Here is a 14,977-nt window from a genome sequence, read left to right on the forward strand (position 1 = left end):
AGTTCTGTCTCAATTGTCCTGGGAATAAGTCTTTCCTTAATGCTTGTTAATTATTTTTATAAATTTGAGCATTTATATCATATTGATTAAGTATTTGTAAAGTTGATTTCGTCACCACTAAATGTAAAGGAATTCATCACAGAAGTTTTTTCAAAACCTAATTTTTAAGATATTTACCCCCAAAAAGATATTACCAAAAAAAAAATGCTTCATGAGTATACTGCTCTTTAAGGGCTACCCCCAGGCCGCTCAGTGTGTCCCCAGTTGGTGGTAGGGGAACAGTCTACAGATATGTAGGGTACCTCTATAGGAGGCACGGACCAAGGAGGGACCTTGTCTCTTTGGGCCCATGATAGAAACTCTAAAATTTAAGAGTGGCGCCCTTCGAGGAAATTATAGCCTAGTAAACGGCACAGTATTCGCATGAAATTCTGATTAATGGATAATTATTCTGGGCTTGACCTAATTTGACGGGCGTTTTCGGGCTGAAAAACCTCTTCCTAGCTAATTTATTTACTATGGGTTGCCTCCCCGCAGTAGCACAATATTTGTAGGCATGAATATATAATGAGTCGGAGTTAATAAGCTTGGGACTGTCTGTGCAGGATGTCGGCTCTTGCGGATAGAAAAACATCGCTAAGTGCTGAAAACCATGTTGTGATCGAGATGGGCCCAGGATTGCACAAAACCTGCATTCAAACTGGAAGTCCCAGGGACTTCTTGCTGTCCAGTTCTAAGCCAGCTTAAGCACTTCAGAATAGACTTGAGAAGATATGTTGATCCCCGTCCTTCACTGGTATCCGGGATCATTGCTTTTCCTGGGGCCAAAATATTTTTAATGATTTATAGAACATGAAAATCGGAGCTTGGAACGTTACAACGTTAAAAATGACTATCGTATCAACATTTTGACTGACAAATTTAGATGATTCTAACTGGACTTATTAGGAGTTTTAGAAACTCATATCCCAGGAATAGGAAGCATGAAATTAGGTGATATAGAATTTGTTTACTCAGGCAGGAAGGATGAGGTACATAGACAGGGAGAAGGGCTCATGATGAATAGGGAAGCTGCTAAGTCTTATTTAGGCTGGGAAGTTGTTAATAATAGAATACTAATTGCTCATTTCATGACTAAAAAGTTCAGGGAATGATTTATAGTAGTATATGCCCCTGTTGAACCGACTGACGGAGATACTAGTGACTCAGATGAGTTTTATATACAGTTACAGGAGCAAATAGACAGGATACTAGGTAGAAATATGGTGTTTTTACTAATATATTTTGACGCCCAGATCGGTACAAATAGATATAGATGGTGTCCTAGCCAAGGTAATGTGGGAAAAGAAAACAGTAATGGTTGAAGACTTTTGCAATTTTGTAGGTGTAACAATCTAGTTATAACCAATACGGTGTTTGGTCATAAAATAGCCCATAAGTTGACATGATATTCTTGTGATGGTAAGACAGCAAACCTTTTTATTTTGCAGTAAAAGACTGGCAGGTAGGATCAATACATGACTGGCAGGATCAATACAAGATACTAGGATATATAGGAGTGCTGTTATTGGTGTTAAAAGTAAAGATTAACATCTAGTGGCGTCAAGATTTAATTTAAAACTGAAATTTCGGAAGGGTAACTACTTCCCGGGTAGTTATTATGTTGGTAGACTCTATGACGAGAATCTGAGAGAAACTTTCCAGGAACATTTGAACACTAAACTTAAGAATTTAAAATTTGACAATGTGGAAGATGATTGGAATAATTTTAGAAAAACTATTTGTCAAGTTGCTACAGCTAGGAATATTAGCGAGAAAGCTTTATGTTTAATAGCAAGGAGAAGGGGTTTTTACAAAAAATAATTGAGCGATAGATCATAGAAAAACAAAAGGAATGTAAAGAAAGTGAACAAAGCATTAAAATATGAACAAAGGAGGTGTGAAGCGGAGGCCATGGATAAAATTGCAGAGGATCTGGAAGATGCAGCTAGACGGCATGATAGTAAAATATTGTGCTGCCATGTTAATGTATCGAGAAGGAGTAGTCAATCCGGACTTGTCCCAGTTAATGATAGAAAGGGGGCCACAATTAGTGATGAGGAAAGAGTTAAAGAGAGATGGGTAGAATATTTTGAGAATACGCTAAACCGAGATACTGTTGCAGGAAAAGATACAGAGGAAAATGAAAAAGCTTGTGATATGCTGAGTGTGAAGAAAGACTTGTTTTGTGAAGAAGAATTAGACAGTACTAGAACGATTAAAAAAATAATATAGCTCTAGGTGCTGATAGTGTGGTAAATTAGTTTCCGAAATATGGTGGCTCTGAGGTTAGAAATAAGTTACTGAAGAATATAAATATGATTTTTGAAAAAGGGGAAGTACCTAACGATTTAAGGAAAATCTTAATGAAACCACTGTAAAAGAAAGGTGCTAAGCATGAATGTTGTAATTATCGATGCATTAGCCCGGTCTCTGTAGATAGCAAATTACTTCATAATATGATACTTTTTAGACTGAGAGATGCTGTAGACAAAGTTTTAAGGGAAGAACAGTGCGGTTTTAGAAGAGGTAGAGGATGTGTCGACCAAATTTTCACTCTTCGGTTAATAATTGAGAAGTCCCTTCGTTGTCAAACACCTTTGTTCCTCAGTTTATCGATTATGAGCAAGCGTTTAATTCTGCTTATCGAAGAGCTTTAGCTAAGGTCTTATCCTTGTATGGTATACCAGACAAAGACATAAAGCTGATTAGTGCTATGTACGAGAATAACACTGCTAGGGTTAAGACAGGAAATGAGGTTAGCCCCTGGTTTGTATTAAATCGGGAGCTAAGCTGGGTTGTGTTCTATCCCCCTTTATATGGATCATTTTTATGGACTTCGTCTTAAGGAGCACAAGAAAGGTAATGGGAGACCGCGGAATCAAATGAGGAGGAAAACTCTCCTGGAATCAGATTATGCTGATGATTTAAGCATCCTTGATGAAAGTGTGGACAAAATGAAATGAGCTTTTAGAGGTTTAGAGGTTGTTAAGAGTTTTTAGGATGCTAGAATAAGTCTGAAAATTAATGTTAAGAAGACTAAGTCACTAAGGCTAGGAATAAGTGAAGATCAAAAGGTGATGTTGGGTACCGAAAAGACTGATCAGTGGGCAGCTATACTTACCTTAGCTGTATTCTTAGTCAAGATGGTGGGAGCAGTGAAAAAGTTAAAAGTAGAATAGCCAAGCCTCGGGGTGTTTTTTCGCAGTTACAAAACGTTTGGAAGAATAGAAAGATAAGTCAGCAAACCAAGATTAGAATATTGAAAGATTAGAACTTCCTGAGAGGGTGTAAAGAGGGAGGCTTTGAATTGTTTGGGATGGAGTAGGAGCGTGAGTAGCTGTGTTGGCTTCAGGTGGCTTGATGCTGAGCTGAGTTTGTTACTAGTAGTAGTAGTAGTAATATTTTCCTATATTTGTTTAATTTAGTTACATTTATTGTAGATTTATTCTATGCTTATTAAGGTATGGTTTTTTTGCAATTTATTATGAGTAATTACATTAATTAAGTTGGCACTAATTTATTTGATCAATTACAGACAGCAAGCACCACGTTTTCGATTTGCAGGAGGTGAAGACTAATTGAAATCATCTTAGATTGTGCTACTTCATATTACTCTATCTAAGTAAATTTACCGTAATTAGTTCCCCCTTTTGTTCTTGATTGCAGTGCCCCTTGCAGTTATTGATTGCAAAACACACAAAAAAAAAATTCAGGCTCAATAATCTTTAGTTAATTTAAGTAAAAGATTTACCTTTTGAAAGATTCCACGTCAAACAGACAATAAGGAGAAGTGACCTCCTTGCTATGAAACGCATAGCTGAGCCAAGATAGTCGCTTCTTCATATGTTCCACATCACGTATCATATCCCAAGTCAGTCGCGCACAATCCACAGAACATAAGATACATCAGTATCCCTACTTTCACCTAAGGTACCAGTTGCTGGTAGAAAAAACCTGCAATGAGGTCAAAATAAGATTATACGATTCTTGGAATATGATTATACTCGTAAAAATCAATAATCATAAATTTGATTATACCTGTACACTTCTTTGGTTATGTTGCATCTAAAAATTGCGAGTGTCATCATCTATCCGTCTTCCTCATTGAGTAAACACAATTTTGATTATTAAAAGTTGGTATAATATGCACTAGAAAAGATTCCTATATATTCGGGGATTCCAAATATTTATCTAATTAAGGTTTCCATATGATAAGTAATTGATAAGTAGTTATATGAAAATTTTTGCATAGTTAGGCAGTTTTTTAGGCACAGTTTTTCCTCTCAAGGAAAAGACAAGACATCTACACAGAATTACAGAATCACTTCGTTGCAACTTATTCAGCTATTTCGTGAATCTCTCTCTCTTTCTCTCTCTCTCTCTCTCTCTCTCTCTCTCTCTCTCTCTCTCTCTCTCTCTCTCTCTCTCTCTCTCTCTCTCTCTCTCTCTCTCTCTCTCCGGACAATTTCGTCACCAATGAAAATCCCCCTCCATAAAATTTCTGGCGGACGTAACAGCCAGAAAAATTCCTCTTAGCATGCTTTCATTTGAAAAAGAATTTAATTTCTAATATTTTTCTAATCCGGAAATTCCCTTTTCCGAGTATTTTTTCCCGGATATCCAAACCCGCTAAAAATTTTCCCAGAAAATGCCCCCAGAAAATCTCCACATGTACACTTGATTTGGCGAAGAGAAATTAAGACAAATAAAAAGGATATCACATAGGAATACTGTCAAATACCCCGGTGTAAACTACCACTGGATAGTTCAACCAAGGAAATTTCCCTCTCCACCAAAAGATTCTCCCCATGGAAATCCATCCCGAGTATACACCCCCCTCCTCTAAAACTGTCTGTATACTTCGTAATAACAAAAATTATACGAAAACAGTGGGCAAATTTCTTAAGTTACAGCTCTTTCCCGACGGGCTGTGGAGGGAGGGGGTAATATTACCTCAAAAGGCAAAGTTATTGGGTCCTCCAACTATTCTGAACAAAATAGCTATCTCAAAATTTTAACGGAAGACTTTGGGAAACGGGGGCGTTGGAGGGGGGTTAGTTACCCTGGGGGGGGGGGGCAAAAGAGCTTTAGAACTTTTAATTTCCTTTCGAATGCCTTCTCTCCTGATTTTCAAGGACCAATAGTTCGATGCAATCATCCCTTGGGGAACAAAAATAAACAAATGCGCACCTGTGTTCTTTCTTCCGGCGAAAAAAAATACAAAATTCTACATTTTTGTTGATAAATGCTTGAAATCTCTACGGCATTGCTCTCTGATACACTGAATATCAGGTGCAATATTCATTAAGATTTTTGATTTTTGGGGTTGTTTCCCCCCTTTTTCAAAAATCAGACTATTTCTCTCAGGCTCGATGCTTTTGGTTGCACAAAACTTGTTGAATCATATATATTTGGAACTAGCACAAAAATCCAATTCATTTGATTTATATATTGACATCAAAATTTAGTTTTTTAGAATTTCGGTCACTATTGAGCCAAGTCGCTAATTACTCACAGTTTGTTACCACGTATTGTTTGATTAAAAATATAATCATAAGTAGCTTAATTCTATAGTTCTATACGTCTATAGTATAGACGTATAGTATAAGACGTATAGTGTAGTATAGTATACTATAGACTATAATATATACTATACTATACTATAGGACGGCAAATTTGAATAGAAGAAACGCAGCTGGAAAATCAAACAGATAGCATTAAACTAGTAAAGAAAGTGTAGGTTTTTTTGAAAGTGTACTTGTCATGGCGAAGGAATGTGTAAATGATTGAGTGTTGTATATGAAAATTATTTTAAGACTTAACTATTTAGATTGACTAATTTATTTTCATGGCTCAACGCGGCAATTGGGGTACAACCCTAAAAACTCTATAGTTATAAAACAACCAAAAGAACAATGTTAAATTGTAGTTCTATGGTATGAATAGCTTAAGATCGGTCTGAGAGGGGGGGGGGGAATAATTTTTGAGTACAAAGAATTTCTCATTAAAGAATTTGTTTAAATTTTAAACTATTATTTTTTCCCCAAAAAAGATTAGGCTAATAAAAAACAAACAGAAATTAGTTTAAAAAAGTTTTTCCACAAAATAGTTTTTTTTCATTTATTTTATTTTCCACTAAAGGATTTCTTGGAAAATAAAATAATTTTTTTTTTATTTTGGAGTTTATCATTTTTGGTTATGTAATATACACAATGAATTTAGATATTTATAAATTAGAAATTTTATTTATAAAAGATTAAATTTTGCTTGTTGAATTTATTATTTAATTTGAACTTTTCGACGAACAAAGGTTTTGTATAGTAGTGGAATTATATTTTTGAAAATCTATCACGGTTTAACATTCTTTTTTTCTAAATTAACATTGTTTTTAACTCTTGTATTAGATTATTATTACTGGTGTGACTTTTCGTGCAAATTTTATACTTGATCTTCTCATTCACTCAAATATATTGTAATATCCCATCTCAAATACTTAGTAGTCTTCTTATTTTCAAACTTCTGTGTTTTTCACCTAGCTGAGTTTTCGTAAACATTTCAAATCGTTATAAAAGTTACAGTGGGCAAATCAAATAATTTCTACAAGACCATTAATAAACAAAAGAAATCCAATAGATGATTGCAGAAAAAAGGATATGTGATTGGATATTTTAATATCAAAATTGAAACTGGAAATTATTGTCAAAAACTTGGGAACTTTTAAAGATTTCACGACGAAGCTTATTGTACAAGTCACATATTTCTTTTTTACACGACAATTTGACTTCGCAATATTCTTCAGATCCTGACCTTAATTCCACTGACCATCTGAGTTATTCCTTCCTCATAAATCCTTAAAAGGAGCCGTATCACTTCACAAGTGGACACTGGAATAAATAATCGAAACTCAGCTCCATACGCAAAATTAGCAACCCCCTAGCGACAGTTCTTTCCGGCAAAGCGCAGGCGAAGTCTCGGCCTCTCCGAGAAAGGATTTCACGAAATATCGACCAGGACCAATATAGACGCTAGTTTGAAATTATTTAAAACAAAGCTTAAGAAATGAAATGTCATTCACGAATGTAATTCTTAGAATGCAAAACAAATGGAAACGTGACTAACACTGTTGTAATAAAACGGTAGATGAAATAGAATGTCAAAACAAGTTATATGAAGACGACAATTGAAATTGGAAAAGTAATTTGCGATTTGAACATTAACTGTTTTTTCAATTCAGTTCATTTAATGGCAAAATGATGTAACACATAACATTAATCCAAGTGGCTGCCCAAAGAAAGACATAAAAGCACTTGATACTGGGAGACCACATACATAACAAATACTTGACAAACAAAAAACTCTTAACAAACAAAGAAAAAAAGAAAAAAAAATAAATAAACAAATAAATTATGACCAATCTCGAATCATGACAAAAAATGAAAACAAAGAAAAGAAAATGGAAAAAATCATCTATAAACCAAGAGCCAAGAGAATTTTTTTCATTTTCTCCTAAATAAGCCAAGGGTCTCGTCCACCTGGGGAACTTTCTGGAAGAGATTTCCGAACCTTAAAAAAGAGTTCATTTTTCTCTTAAATAAAACAAGGTGCTCTTCCGCCCAAATACTCTCTGGAAGAGAATTCCAAACCTTAGGACCTGACAGAAAAACCTGCTCTAGTTTCACGTCTGTATTCAGCGACTAGATTCTCAGCATTGCAGGTACTATAAATACGAAATGATTTATTTTCTCTATACAAACCATGAAATACCTCAGGACTGATACAATTCCAACGCTGATACGAGAATATTCCCGCTTGGTAGTCACGAAGTTGCCCAACATTAAGCACTCTAAGTTTATTGCTTCAGTGTCATTGACTTTTTCCAAGTATCCACCAAAGTCGCATTGTTCTGTTTTGAAGAATTTGTATTCGTTTAAATTTTAATAAAAGTTGCTTGACCACAACACATCCATATGGAATATACGGATGGACTAAAGCATTATATAAAAGTAATCAAATTTTTGGAGGTAAAAAAAATCTTAAAATGTCGAGTTGCTCCAACTCCTTGTGCGACTTTAATTGCAACAACATGACTATGTCATTTTCGTGTAAGATTGTAATCTAGGTAGAAACCAAGGTATCGCGTTTCGTGCACTTGATTCACTGGCTCCTTCACAAACAAAATGTGTGCAGACGCTTTGCTTGACTAGACTGTTCAAAATTGAGAATTCATCCATATGTTTGCATTAAATCTAAAAAAAAAAAAAAAAACTGCGACAGAAAAGTTATAGAACTTAAGTAAAAAAAATATGTCATTTTCCAAATAAAGGTTCTATGCAAAAGGTATCTTTGCAAAGCAGTAATTAAATTTCTTGAAAAAAAACTTTTACCATTAGGATTAACGGAGATAACAGTTACCATTCCTGAATCAGCTTCAAATGGGGATTTATCCTTATTTGACAGCATTTTCAAACTGCATTTTTATTTTTTAGGTTACTTACTTGAAGTTCGGTCATTACTAGGTTACATCTGAGATACTGCAACCATGAAAAATGAAAAATATATACAACATTTATTAAACAAGCACAAAGTAGAAACAATAGGGAATTTTTTTTCCAAGACAGTGGAATTCAAAGCAGTGGATATTTTGGCCGTATGTCCAAGGGCCATCTTCAGCACAACACCAGAATATATATATATATATATATACATATATATATATATATATATATATATATATATATATATATATATATATATATATATATATATATATATATATATATATATATATATATATATATATATATGTATATATATAAACTTAAATTAAAAAGTGAGAATCAAACTAATAATGTTTTAAAAACTTTTTAAAACAGCCTGGTTGAACTTCTTTGAAGTAAGGATGCTAGGACTGTTTTGAAAAGTTTTAAAAATATTATTAGTTTTAATTTCCAAATTTTAATGTAAATTTTTATATACATATACATTTTTTTTATGTTGTGCTGAAGACGGCCTTTGGACATAGGGCCGAAACATCCACTCAATTGAATTCCACTGTCTTGGAAAAAAATGTCGCTATTATTTCTACTTTCTGTTTGTTTGATGTGGAAAAGCAGTTTGGTGTTCGTCGCTATTTTTACTAGATTTATTTCTTGGTGATAATTTCATTTATCAAACAAAAAGACGAATGTACCTAAAAAAAAAAATACAAAGGTAGCGAAGAAGCAGTGAAGATATTTTGTAAGTCTTATTAACGAGTTAATAAGTCCAAAATCTATGTTTAGAATAATAATAAAAATTCTAATTTTAGTAAATTTACTGTGTTTTTATCTAATTTTACTGTGTTGGCCTGATACCAACACGGCTCCCCTTGTTCCTCCTCAATTCAAATCTGTTCAAAGCCTCCCTCTTTACACTCTCCAAAGTAATTTGTTTTTCCATAAATCTTTCCTTATGATTTCCTCCCACCCTAACCAAGGAAGACCTGCTTTCCGTTTAGCCCTAGACGGTTCCCAAAAAGGACAATCTTTTGCAATCTGTCATCATTCATCGCAGAATGTGTCCTAGCCATTTCAACTTTTCTCTCATTATGGCCCTTGAAAGCGGTATTTAGCCGCACTTTTCGTACAGCTTACTGTTGGAATGCGGTCAATTAGTTGGGTACCTAAAACAATCCGTAGGTAATTTCTCTGGAAAACATTCAGCAAATCTTCCTCCATTTCTGGAGCAGCCATTCTTCAAAACCCATATTTGACCCCTGTCATCACTGTAGCTACCAATATTCTAATCTTGGTTTGCAGTTTTATCTTCCTATTCTTCCAAACTTATTTCAACTGTGAAAAAACATCCTGAACTTGGCCATTCTACTTTTAACAACTTCATTACTCCTCATCATGCTTAAATCATCAGCATAAGTGCATATTTATGACTTGTTCTACTGCTCTCAAGTTTGTTTTAAACAAATAGGGAACGTGTCCAGATATTAAAAAAATGTGCTTACATAGGAACCGATAATTTTTTGAAAACAATTTTTACTCTGAACAACATAATATAGGGAAACATCCAGTACCCATAAGCGAAAGACGCTGGAATGGTGGTACCTTTGAAAGCACTTTTGACGGAGCCATCCAATTAAACAAGGGCAAAAAGACAAATAGAAGAGCATAGGATGCGGTATGCTCTCCGACTCTTTTCGTTATTAAATAAAAAAAAACAAGTTTTTTCAACTGAAAGTAAGGAGTGACATCAAAACTTAAAACGCACATAAATTACTTTGTATATGAAAGAGGCTGCTTCCTCATCAACGCCCCGCTCTTTACGCTAAAGGTTGACTCTTTCTCTCAATTCTTCTTTCTAAAACAGTAAAAAACTTTAGCGTAAAGAGCGGGGCGTTGATGAGGAAGCAGCCTCTTTCATATACAAAGTAATTTCTGTGCGTTTTAAGTTTTGATGTCACTCCTTACTTTCAGTTGAAAAAACTTGTTTTTTTTTTATTTAATTTCTGAACGTTTTTGAATCAATGCATGTTTTGATTTTGGCTCTCCGCAGAGGAATAATCAAAACGAAATTTGCATATTTTTTTTTTTGGCTCAATGGCTTTCTCATAATTTTGATCGAATGATTTTGAGAAAAAAAAGCGGGGGACGAAGCCTAGTTGCCCCCCGATTTTTTGGTTAATTAGAAAGGCAACTAGAACTTTTAATTTTTTACGAATCTTTTTATTGGTAAAAGATTTACGTAACTTATAAATTAGCTTACGTAAAGAACTTTTGTATTCTTATGTTTTTATTACATATATGAGGGGATTCGCCCCATCGTCAGTACCTCGCTCTTTACGCTAAAGCTTAAATTTTATCCCAATTCATTAAGAATGACCCCCTGAATCACAAAAGCCGTAGAATAAGTAGTGGAAATTACCGAAAATACTTTAGCGTAAAGAGCGAGGTATTAAAAGGAGGTGAGCCCCTCATATGGGTAATAATTTCTGTTTGTTTTAAGTTTTATTGCTGTTCCTTACTTCCAGCTGAAAAAGCTTTTTCACTTTAATTTTTTAATTGTTTTTTTTTTTTTAAATAATGCTAGTAAATCCTGCTCTCCCTTCATGGAAATTTTCTTCTCCCATTACAAATTCTCGAAGGAAAGTTCCTCCAGCATATCCCCCTCTTCTCAACCTCTCCCCCAAACCAAAAAAATCCTCCTGAAAACGCCTGTATACTTCCCAATAACCATTACTATATGTAAGCACAGGTAAAAGTTTGTAACTTGTTGCACCTCCCACGGGGACTGTGGGGGAGTAAGTCGTCCCCAAAGACATAGTTATAAGGTTTTTCGACTACGCTGAATAAAATGGCTATCTCAGAATTTTGATCCGTTGACTTTGGGAAAATAATTAGCGTGGGAGGGGGCCTAGGTGCCCTCCAATTTTTTTGGTCACTTAAAAAGGGCACTAGAACTTTTCATTTCCGTTAGAATGAGCCCTCTTGCAACATTCTAGGACAACTGGGTCGATACGATCACCCCTGGGGAAAAAAAAAACAAAACAAAAAAACAAAAAAACAAATAAACACGCATCCGTGATCTGCCTTCTGGCAAAAAATGCAAAATTCCACATTTTTGTAGATAGGAGCTCGAAACTTCTACAGTAGGGTTCTCTGATACGCTGAATCTGATGGTGTGATTTTCGTTAAGATTCTATGACTTTTAGGGGGCGTTTCCCCCCTTTTTTTAAAATAACGCAAGTTTTCTCAGGCTCGTAACTTTTGATGGGTAAGACTAAACTTGATGAAACTTATATATTTAAAACCAGCATTAAAATGCGATTCTTTTGATGCAGCTATTGGTATCAAAATTCCATTTTTTAGAGTTTTGGTTACTATTGAGCCGGGTCGCTCCTTACTACAGTTCGTTACCACGAACTGTTTGATAAAACGAAATATTCAAGAACAAATACTTCAAGATATTATAGAAGACATATTTCAAAGAACGAAATATTTTAGATGTGCAATCGAATCAAATGCAATCAAACTTGCAATCATTGGATTTATTTTCATTCATTTCATGAAAATTTTTAAACTTCATTTTATTCAGTCTTCGTGACGTGTCGCTTATCAGCTAGAGACCTGACACCCTTTTTATATCAATTTTTGAGCTTTTTGTGAAACATAAGAAAAGAATAACTGCTAACTGATTTGTCTTGAATAAAAAATTTTTCTTAAACGTTCAATCTTCATGTGACTTAATGAGCATAATAAATTGCATAAGACACTATAATAGAATGTAAAAAACACTCTAATTTTCCATAGAAAATAGCTGTTTGTTCTTCCCGTATATACTTTATTTCTGTGCACGCTCCTTATTGCAGATACATAAATCAATATAGGGTACACACACAAAACAATGAATATCAATTATGGCCTTTCCTTCAAAGGAATTGACATACTGTTACATCTTGGACACATTTTTCATAGTAGAAGTCCGATTACTTTTTGCGTCTCTGTCGATTGGAATTTCCAAGACACATCTGTCGTTTTCAGCACCTACTTCTTTCTCCTTTTTTTTCTTTTCGTGACATTTTGAAAATTGATATCTTAACATGGTTCCAGCATTAGCTCAAACCTAGTATTAAAAACAAAAACAAGTTTTTTCGACTGAAAGTAAGGAGCAACATTAAAACTTGAAAAGAAAAGAAATTATTATGTATATGAGGGGGTTCTTCCCCTGGTCAATGCGTCGCTCTTTACGCTAAATTCCTAATTTTGTTCCAATTCTTTAAGAATGACCCCCGAATAACAAAGGCTGTTTAATCAGAATAAATAGCTCTTTTGAAAGTACTAAAAAACTTTAGGTAAAGAGCGTGGTATTGCAAGGGGGAGAACCCTCGTATGCTTAATAATTTGTGCTCGTTTTAAGTTTTGATGTTACCTCTTACTTTCAGTACAAAATTTTTTTTTGTTTAAATTCTATTCGTTTTTAAATAATGCAGGGAAATCTGGCACCCTTTCATGGGAAATTCTCATACCCCATGAAAAATTCCTCCATGGCAAGATCCTCCCACGCAGCCCCTACCCCGAGAAAAGATCCCCCTTGAAAACCTCTGTATACTTCCCAATAACCCATACTGTATGTAAACAATGGGCAAAGTCCATAGCTTTCAGCCCTATCCCCCGGGGAGTCTGGGGGATTGTGTCATCCTCAAAAACATAGTTATTAGATTTTTTGATTATGCTTGACATAATGGCTATCTCAAAATTTTGATCGGGCGACATTGAGAAAAAATGAGCGTGGGGGGGACAGTTGCCCTCCAAAATTTTTGGTCATTTAAAATGGGCGCTAGAACTTTTAATTTTCGTTCAAATGAGCCCAAACGTGATATTCTAGGACTACTGGGTCGATACAATCACCCCACGCATCAGTGTTCTTTCTTCTGGCAAAAAAATCCACATTTTTAAAGATAGGAGCTTGAAACCTCTACATCGGGGTTCTCTGACACCGTGAATCTGATGTTGTGATTTTCATTAAGGTTCTATCACTTTTAGGGATCCTTTTTTCGAAAATAAGATAAATTTTCTCAGGCTCGTAACTTCTGATGGGTATGACTAAACTTGATGAAGCTTATATATTTGAAATCAGCATAAACATCCGATTTTTTCGATGTATCTATCGGTATAAAAATTCCTTTTCACAGAGTTGAGGTTACTATTGAGCCGGTTCATTCCTTTCTTAAAGTTTGTTACTACGAATTATTTGAAAGAGGCATCTCAGCCCATAGTAACTGAAATAGCATATTTGAATAAATTTGTAAACATAAAATAACGACATTTGACACTAATTCAGGAATGGTAACTAATATTCAAGCTAATCTAAAAAGAAATAATGAAACCAAATTTTAGCATTTTCAAAAAAGAGATTAAAACTATCAAAAAGAAGGCGGACGGACGTAAAAAGTATACCATTGGAATCACCGTAGTCAAACTCCTTAACTGGAGGTTTGCCCCCTAATCCTGTCACAAAAATCAAAGAAAAACTCATTTTAGCTTAGGTAGCACTAATGTTAATGATTTCTGTTGTCATTTGTGCCAGAAAGGAGATGCTGTGGTTGAAGCCTTGGATACGCCTGGTCAACATGAAGAACTCTTTGCATTCGCCGACGACACCACCCTGGGGGCTGCAGCACCTGATGAATCATCTCTTATCCTCAAGCTACAATTGATGGCAGAAAATATATATCGTTGGTTTGATGCAAATTTGTTAGCTTTGAATGTAAAAAAATCGTTTTTTCTTATATTCTCCCGCATAGGCAAAAGCTGCCCTACAGTGATAGAGCTTAAAACATCTAAGGGATCCATATCCCGCCCAGCTGACCGGTTTATTCGATTCCTTGGGATACTTCTGGATGAAAATCTATCTTTCAAACGGCATACTGAGTCAATGAGATTAAAGGTTTCTCGAGGCCTTGGAATTATTCGAAAGCTGAAGCGAGTCTTTCCTTTCTCTATCCTTCGTCTATTATATTTCTCTCTTATTTACCCTTATTTATGCTACTGCTCGTCCGTGTGGATGTCAATATTTCCATCAGTACTTACACCTTTACATAATCTCCAACTGAAAGCAGCAAAAGTTCTTCAGTCTACCACCCATATTTCTGTTGAACTTCTGAAGATTAAAGATATTCATACATTACACCTCTCTTTCATTGCGTTTCAGTATTTCCGTGGAGACCTTCCATCAAGTTTTTCCGGGCTTTTTGAAATTGTTCGAAATGTCAGTCCTTATGAAACTAGAAACAAGGATGATGTGCTAGTGCCATCCACCCCTGCAGTGCGCTCGGACTTTGGTCTGATAGTTGCTGTCGGACGTGCCTGGAATTCCATTCCTGTTGGGATTCGACGGTCCTGTACCATAGGATCCTTCAAGAAACGGTTGAAGAATTTTTTAATAA

The 14,977-nt window shown here is 35.0% G+C and overlaps 1 protein-coding gene across 1 annotated transcript in view; it reads right to left on the reverse strand.

Moving 5' to 3' along the window:
* Nucleotides 1-6,952, reverse strand: part of LOC136039287 (acetylcholine receptor subunit beta-like 1) — a 128,358-nt gene extending 121,406 nt beyond the window's left edge. The window contains exons 1-2 of the mRNA XM_065722889.1: nt 6,850-6,952; nt 3,794-3,996 (exon numbers count right to left, since the gene is read on the reverse strand). Coding sequence (XP_065578961.1) covers nt 3,794-3,857 — 64 coding nt within the window. The 5' untranslated portion in view covers nt 3,858-3,996; nt 6,850-6,952. The remainder of the gene's footprint in view (nt 1-3,793; nt 3,997-6,849) is intronic.
* Between the last annotated feature and the right edge of the window lie 8,025 nt (nt 6,953-14,977).

Source organism: Artemia franciscana, chromosome 19 (genome assembly GCF_032884065.1).
Source record: "Artemia franciscana chromosome 19, ASM3288406v1, whole genome shotgun sequence".
Lineage (NCBI taxonomy): Eukaryota > Metazoa > Arthropoda > Branchiopoda > Anostraca > Artemiidae > Artemia > Artemia franciscana.